Source organism: Phytophthora parasitica (genome assembly GCF_000247585.1).
Source record: "Phytophthora parasitica INRA-310 unplaced genomic scaffold supercont2.1, whole genome shotgun sequence".
Classification (NCBI taxonomy): domain Eukaryota; phylum Oomycota; class Peronosporomycetes; order Peronosporales; family Peronosporaceae; genus Phytophthora; species Phytophthora nicotianae.
The window spans coordinates 536,896-544,554 of record NW_008634126.1 but is presented as its reverse complement, the minus strand read 5'-3'; the positions used below and the strand labels follow the sequence as shown (position 1 = coordinate 544,554).

At 47.1% G+C, this 7,659-nt stretch overlaps 3 protein-coding genes across 3 annotated transcripts; 1 reads left to right on the top strand and 2 right to left on the bottom strand.

The window, feature by feature from the left end:
* The first annotated feature begins 250 nt into the window (after positions 1 to 250).
* On the top strand, positions 251 to 1,160 carry PPTG_00129 (hypothetical protein). The gene has a single exon (XM_008891494.1). The coding sequence runs from the start codon at positions 354 to 356 to the stop codon at positions 1,059 to 1,061; it is 708 nt and encodes a 235-aa protein (XP_008889742.1). The 5' UTR covers positions 251 to 353; the 3' UTR covers positions 1,062 to 1,160.
* Positions 1,079 to 2,477, bottom strand: PPTG_00128 (8-amino-7-oxononanoate synthase). The gene is made up of 2 exons (XM_008891493.1): positions 2,157 to 2,477; positions 1,079 to 2,092 (listed from the first exon to the last, which is right to left on the bottom strand). Exons 1-2 carry the CDS (start codon positions 2,447 to 2,449, stop codon positions 1,141 to 1,143), a joined length of 1,245 nt encoding a protein of 414 aa, XP_008889741.1. The 5' UTR covers positions 2,450 to 2,477; the 3' UTR covers positions 1,079 to 1,140.
* A 3,665-nt stretch (positions 2,478 to 6,142) lies between these two features.
* Positions 6,143 to 6,529, bottom strand: PPTG_00127 (hypothetical protein; the record flags this gene model as incomplete). The annotated part of the gene is made up of 1 exon (XM_008891492.1): positions 6,143 to 6,529. One exon carries the CDS (start codon positions 6,527 to 6,529, stop codon positions 6,143 to 6,145), a length of 387 nt encoding a protein of 128 aa, XP_008889740.1.
* Positions 6,530 to 7,659: the final 1,130 nt, after the last annotated feature.

Genomic DNA, 7,659 nt, shown 5'->3' with positions numbered 1-7,659 from the left:
ATTGAGTTATTACAAAAGTAACCAAATATAATATGATACAGGATATCCGAGGGTTTCCGAAGCCGCTAAGACTCTGGATATAAATATCCAGAGAACATGAAAAGCTTTTTTTAGTCAAGGCAAGAACTTTTTTCAGGAAAAAGTGCTTTATGACGTTTTCAGAAAAGTTTTGAATGAGAAATTTGCTTTAGGTTTGAAAAAAAACCCAAGTACCGTGTGGTATAATGTACCATGGTACCTTATTGGTTCATGTACTGAGAACTGGTACATTGTACCGTTTCCTTTGCCTACGCGTCACAACTTGACCAACTACAGTTGAGCGAGGAGGTATCTGTAGCTGCTCGCACTCCGCCATGAAGCCCATCGACGCCACCACGCATGAATACGCGCGTATCAACGTAGGTGTGTCGGCTTCAGGTCGCATGCAGATCCACCCGCTTGCGCTTGCGTTGGGAGTCGTGGTTGTATTCATTGTGGTCTTCCTGGTGGCTGCGTCCTCGTACCAGAAGCAGCAGGTGCAGATCATGGCCCGCAAACTGCTTCGCAAAAAGCGCAAATCCGTCACAGAAGAGGACAGAGGCAGTGGCGGTGTGAACCCGGTCTCGGATCTCCCGGGTTTCGCGCGTCAGGCGGCCGAGTCGGGCAACGCGCGCGTCGTCAAGCGCTGGGTCCACTCTACGGACCGGAACGTGGACGCCCGTAGCAACGAAAACCTCACGGCGCTACACTACGCTGTGCGCGGTGGTCACAACGAGTGCACAAGGCTGTTGCTGACAGCCAACGCTGACCCGAACGCTACGGACGAGCGCAGCATTACGCCCCTACATCTGGCGGCATTGGGCGGCCACGCGCTCTGCGTGAAGCTGCTGCTGGACCACCATGCCGATCCGTTCCGAGAAGACGTGGACCACCATACCCCACTGTACATTGCCGAGCAGAGTGGCAATATCGGATGCGCGCGCTTGTTGCAGCGAGCGATGGCCAAGGCGGCTGTCCAAGACGACGCGTCCGTCACGCTACGTGCTGGTGCCAGCACCGCCCGTGTCGACAATGCAGTCTAAGATCAAAGTTGTCAACGTTCGGATAACAGAAAATTTAATTCAGCAAAAACAAATAAACGTTTCAAAATCGTCTAGATCTCTACAATTTGGAATCGCGGCGAGCATCAAACATGGCACCAAGGGCGTTCACCAGTTGATCCACTTCGTGGTGCGTGTTGTCAGCGTGGATCACGATACGGAACCGCTCCGCACCCTTCGGTACAGTCGGGGAGCGAATGGGGATCACACGGATTCCCATCGCGTTCATCTGCTGGGAAGCCCTCAATACACGATGGTTGCCTTCGAATACGACACCTTGGATAGGAGAATCGCTGGCTAGGAGAGCATCGTGCGGGATATTCGGACAACGGCTTATCTTGCCCTTGAAATATTGCACCAGTTCGATGACATGATTGCGTAGTTTTTGGGCTGCGAGGCTAGCACAGAATTCGTGTACAGCGATGATTGATACGAGCTGGTCGAATGGAAATGCGGTCGTGTAGATGAAGGACCGCGCGTAGTTGACCAGATAGTCGATCAGCACTTGGGATCCGCACACTACAGCGCCGTGGCAGCCCATGGCCTTGCCGAATGTGTGAACGCGACACACGATAGCGTTCTCATACTTTTGTTCTAAAGCCAACTCACGTACAACACCGGAACCGTGAGGACCGTAGACGCCAGTGCTGTGAGCCTCGTCGACAATTAGAAACGCGTCCATCTTCTCACAAAGCGAAGCCATAGCATCCAATGGAGCGAAATCGCCGTCCATAGAGTACAGTGACTCTACCACCACATATACACACGGTTTGTGCGCATCGTCTCCGCTTGAAGACGACGAGTAGTTTTGTAGTTTACGTTCGAGATCCTCCAGATCGTTGTGTCTGAAGGAGAATGAGCGGTCGTTCGCGTACGCGCGACTCAATCGAATTCCTTCGTGGCACGAGTTGTGTACCAGTTCGTCGTAAAGAATCACGTCCTCGGTTTGTGGTACACAAGACATGACGCCCACATTGGCAGCGTAGCCTGAATTGAACAGCAGCGCTGCCTCACTAAAGTTCAAATAGGATTTCCGTCAGTCCAGAGCTCTTTGCAGGTATTCTAACAGCTTCCTACCTGTTGTAGAAAGTAGCCAGCTTCTTCTCCGTCTCCATAAACAACCGTGAGTTGCCTGAAATGAGTCGCGAGCCCGTGGCCCCCAGCATGTGCATGTGCTGGCTCTGTAGCTCTTTCTGACGCGTCTTCACGAGCTCCTTGAGTGGCTGCGAGCGTGCGAAGCCCAGATAGTCGTTCGAGTAAAAATCGACGGCGGCAGGAACATTCTCATCCTGCACCTGCAGCGTGCGCAGCGTGCCCACAGTACGACGGCGAGCCAGCGCGCGGCCGAGCTTCTCGTCCACCCGCGTCATTGACACACCAGCTTGTCAATTGTTGACGTGCATCTCGGTGGGGCTTGTATTCGGGCAAAACCAGGTGGACCACATGAACTTGGTGACTCAGACAACTTCAACATCCTATAGTTTTCTATAGGATAAAACACAAATAGAAGGCCATTAACCTCAACATCCTATAGTTTAGATGACAGTAGCATGCTCTCAGCCTTGTTGCCAGAGGGATTAGATTTTATAGAAAAAGTATGCCAATACTTTGCTTACCTGAGTGATGTCACAACATAGTTAGAAACGTTGCTGAATGATGAATAACAGATATTTGTTATGAACGGTTCCGATATCAGCGCGATCTTGAGGAATTTATCAACGCTCTCTGCAAGAACAGCATATCAACCCCTTGGATCTCAACCCCTGGGCGCCTTTAGCCGTGAGATTTCTTTCTGCATTTACGCGAGATCGCAGAAATGCAGATTATGGCTTCTAGCTAGTTCTTCTTCCCAGTCTTCGTTAGTAATTGCGTTCTTGGCAGTCTCATGTGGCAAGCGTTGCTCGGTGCCAAGGGGGAAGTCAATCTATGTGTACTACTGGACGAGTTATCGCGGCTCGACTGCGCTCTTCACACTGAATAATGGTTAGATACACAGAGCTAATGTTGAATTGTACTAATCACTACGACGAACCTGGCAACGTCGAAGCTTAAAGCAAAGACGTAGATCTTCAACTTTGAATCTGCTGGCAAATTGACAACAGAGCACCGACCCTCGTGCACAACCAATGTAGTTCAGCAGCGTGTAGCACCGACAGTGAGTAGGGCGCGCTAGTTTACAGTCTATCTGCCTTTGGTAGATGGAAGCAGTATCACTAGAATACAATACATGTTACTTTAATCTTTACGACTTTATACAACACTAACTTCGTAATTAGAAAATGGGCAACTACAGATGACGTCGTAGTGAGAGCGCATCACTAGGATGGCCCAGCATGTCCGCCACACACCCAGCCCTACAAAATCAAAAAGACGAAGGACGGATTCTATGCAGAACCGCCTAATTGCATATCAGGCGTCTATAGGCATACAAACATAGCACTCAAATAGAAGACCACCATTCTCTCTCTTTCAACAAGTTCAACTGATCTTGTGCAACAAAGCATATACAGTACAAATCGTAATCATCTTCGCTAACTTTAATAAAGTTGCGTTCTTGTACTTTTTTTAAAAAGAAAAACACGTAAAAGTAATAGTAAATATCGCATGGGGCTGAGATCCCGCGATGACCGACTCGAGGCCAGTGTTACCCGGACTGGTATTGGGATTCCCCATAGTGAGTCCTGGACTGGTAGATGTCGTCTTGGTCGCATCAAGCAGCGGCGATCAATCTGCGTAGTTCGTTGACAAAACCAAAGTGAGGAGCGAAATGGCACCCATTTTACTTCAATGCCAAAACGGACTGCCGTTCGCCGACACACACACTTGAAGCGACACAACTCCGAACTGCAGTGAATGATTCATTTCCATGCTTCCTATTTTGATACGGGTATTTTCAACAAGCTCTTTTTCGGTGCGTTTCTAGATATCCACGACCGAATGCTGGAATCATCTCACCCCAGCTCACTCCTCGGTTAACGTGCAGGAAACCAGGTAAATGTTCTGTCCGAAGTACGGCTAGCTAGAAAGGTATCTTTTAACTATGGGATATGTAGAAATGGCGAAATAATCTCCCTTTTAGAGACTGATTCCTACCTCTTTGCACTGACCCTTAAAGGGCGAAAATGCACCATTGTAGCGCGAAAGGTTAACTTCAAAATGGCACATTTCTAGTTCGATAGTTTTATTTGTTAGTTAGAGGTGCCATCGTTAGAAATGGATGAACACAGGGCGACAGTCCCATCTTCGTGCAACATGCAACTGCAAGTTATTTATCTGTTTATATGTATATATATATGTATATGTTTGCGTGTTTTTTTTTCAGGGACTAAAACAATACCTCGCTTAACTGTATCCAATGTGAACGCGCTATCGACTCAACGGACCTCTACGATTGAGAAAGAGGCTGCATGTTACAGAAGAAGCTTTTATCTCTGAAGCAAATTGAAAAGTGAATTTTGGTTTTTACTACTTCTTCTAGCTGCTCTACGAACCAGTCCTTCTTGGTAATCTCTGAGCACCTCGTAAACAATAGATGTAAACAATGGATCCTCGAAATGGTCATCATCGAGTATTCGGTATACAATATACGTATACTGTTCAAAAGGTGAAGCAGTCTGCTCGTTCATCCCAGCACTCAGTAACTCATGCACTATTGCTACACCAAACCAGCGCTGTTCCAATTCTGCCAAGCTATTATCGTGGTGGTTTAGGTCGGCGAACGGTAATGAGCAAAACCTTTTCCATCCGTGTCATCACTGCATCATCGACGCTCGGAAGCATACTTTCTCTCATCGTTCTAGTTCGAGCCGACGTATCCAACGTATTTTTCCTCAGTGTCCCTTGATTTCCAGCTTCGTTCTTGACCTCCTTGGATTGTACGTCCCACCTTCCCTTTCCTTGAGCATTGGCACCCAGCAATTCTTCTGGGTTTATATTTTGTGTTTTATCATGGGCTAAAAACAATACCTCGCTTAGCCCAAAGTGCTATTCGTCGAGGCACTATATTAATGACCCAGGACAAATTCCGGTGTTGTTTACCTGTTCCAACCTCCAAAACCATCTTCAGCTAAGGGTTTTTGGACCCCGAAGCGTGACGACTTTCGCCAAATCTAATCGGGACTGTTCGGACAGTTTACATAGGTACAAGTCGGAAAAGACCTTGTGCAATACGAGAGTAGAATAACGCGCTGATGTCCTCACAGTCGACAGGAAATGAAGGAGAGAAACAACACAAACAGGAGATAAACATGCTAACTTCGTGTCCACCTACAGGAATCGCATTAGATACTCCGGAAAGCTATCAGTTCATTCAAGTATGCCTACTATAAAGCATGCAGTGGTTGAGTTAATGTGGCATCTAATTCTCAATTGTTGCAGCAATTTATCAATGGAGTCTGGAAACCTTTGAGCATCACCACGTCGGCTTCATTGGTGAAATGCGTGATATGGGGACGATCAAGCGCAAGATGGGTGTTCAGTTCTGCTACAGAACAGCGAAACCACGCCCACTGCCAACTTCTTACCGTGGCAATGAACATATATACTACATGTAGAAAGGAAGCGTGATCTCCGTCCGAAACACTCCCATTGATATGTTTCATGCCGACTGTAGCTATTGTAGTATTGACGAGTCATCATGCAACCGCACATTGCTGTAAATAAAAGATAAGCATCCTAAATGTTTCGAGCTCAACCCATCTCCAACTCGTTTAACCAACAGTAAGCATATCATGCTCGAAATTTCAGAGCTTCTCCGTGCGTAACACGACTTTGTCTATCAAAAAGTTTCTGATCATTTAAGACTTCTTTGGGTCAAATGTAATAGTACTCACGACTGTGCATTGACCAACTATGCGGTTACTTCACCTGAGCCCTAATGATATTTCTACTAGATTTCCCATTGCAGAACCACTATAGAATAGCTGTGAGTTTAAAAGTTCGCCAACAAAGCAGTGTGAGGATGTTTTTAGGCTCGATTCTTTCATTTTTACTACGAAAAGTAGCATTCGTCACCGTATGTTCTCGGCCCAAAAGTCTCTGTTTGCAGAGATTTAGGAGGTGATTCAGGGGAAAGCTGTCTTCAGGTAATCTTGGAAATCCTTTTCCGTCGTGATCGGATGTCCGTCAAGGGTCGTGCCTTCGGGCAGTAGCACATTCTCCAGGTTAATGGATTTGTAGCTACCACTGCCAGCCAGGGTGAAGGTACACTCAAAACTTTTAGCCTCTGCGAAAATGCCGATGAGCGATGACACGGTGAGTTCGGGATCGTCCACGCACTCTACTAGGCGCTCTAAACACTTTTTCCCCTGCACAACGCCGTGGTACTTCTTCACATGACATTTGTTCGGACAATCGTCGCTGTCACTGCCATCAAGTGACTCGGGGTCATACTCAGGTTTCCGAAGATTCACGGGATTTCCAGCGCTGGCGGTAGCGATGACGGTGGCCATAACGGGTAGAAGGATCAGGAACTTCATTCGAGAGAGAGAGTGAGAGAGGGGTGAGGGAGGAGCAGCAGGGAGTGTGTTGATGTTTGTGAATTGAAAAATGACAACACGCTCCGCTGACGGGGAGTATCCTCACCGAGAAGTGCGTTGTTTAGATAAAATATTAATATCGTACCCTGGAGGAAGGAGGATGCCTTGTGGTCTTGAAAGCGAAATGTAAGAGGCAGCTGGACCGTTCTTCCCTTTGAATCGATGGCCAAACAATGGGTGGATGCACGATGAGTCCATCGGTCTCCATCGTTGAACCGTAATAATACATGCAGTCCTCTCAAAATACAGATACCAAAAAAAAGTACGGTAGTGTACGTTTTGGTCTACATTTGAGGCTCACGCACTTCGAGTAAACAAAAAGCAAAGATACCAACTGTTAATAAGCACTGGATTCCAGGGACTGGAAGGAAAGAGAACAAAAACACCGATCTGTTCTCAATGACTGCACGTACTGGATGGCGTGACGGATGAGCTCCATTTTTTTTGTCGTGGTTGCAGTAGTGAAAGCAAATTGACACGAATATCACATCACCCCCAACAATGTGAAAGACAATGTGAGGTATCTATTTACAATGGGCCGATTCTTTTGGGCCGTCGTCCACTAGTTCAGTACGCCAACATCCATCATGGTAGATACCCCCCCCCCCCCCCCCCCCCCACCCCCGGCTCTTATTGTCAAACGACCTGCATCACGCGTTTTGTGATGTCATTCTTCGCTGTTCACGTATCAACTTACGCCCACTTGCGACAGACTGGGTAACTTGAAAGAGGTGAAGATAAATATTCACGCCAAATCGCCCTACTGTGCGCATAAACTCGAGTGTATTGTATGTTCATGTACCGACCAATCTTATTAACCTTATTAATATGGACATCCGATCACGACGGAAAAGGATTTCCAAGATTACCTGAAGACAGCTTTCCCCTGAATCACCTCCTAAATCTCTGCAAACAGAGACTTTTGGGCCGAGAACATACGGTGACGAATGCTACTTTTCGTAGTAAAAATGAAAGAATCGAGCCTAAAAACATCCTCACACTGCTTTGTTGGCGAACTTTTAAACTCACAGCTATTCTATAGT

Bases quoted from the DNA above. Each gene is read 5' to 3' on its own strand.
- PPTG_00129 (XM_008891494.1), top strand. From the start codon at position 354: ATGAAGCCCATCGACGCCACCACGCATGAATACGCGCGTATCAACGTA.
- PPTG_00128 (XM_008891493.1), bottom strand. From the start codon at position 2,449: ATGACGCGGGTGGACGAGAAGCTCGGCCGCGCGCTGGCTCGCCGTCGT. The intron at 2,093-2,156 runs GTAGGAAGCTGT...TTTGAACTTTAG, and splicing joins CTGGCTACTTTCTACAACAG to TGAGGCAGCGCTGCTGTTCA.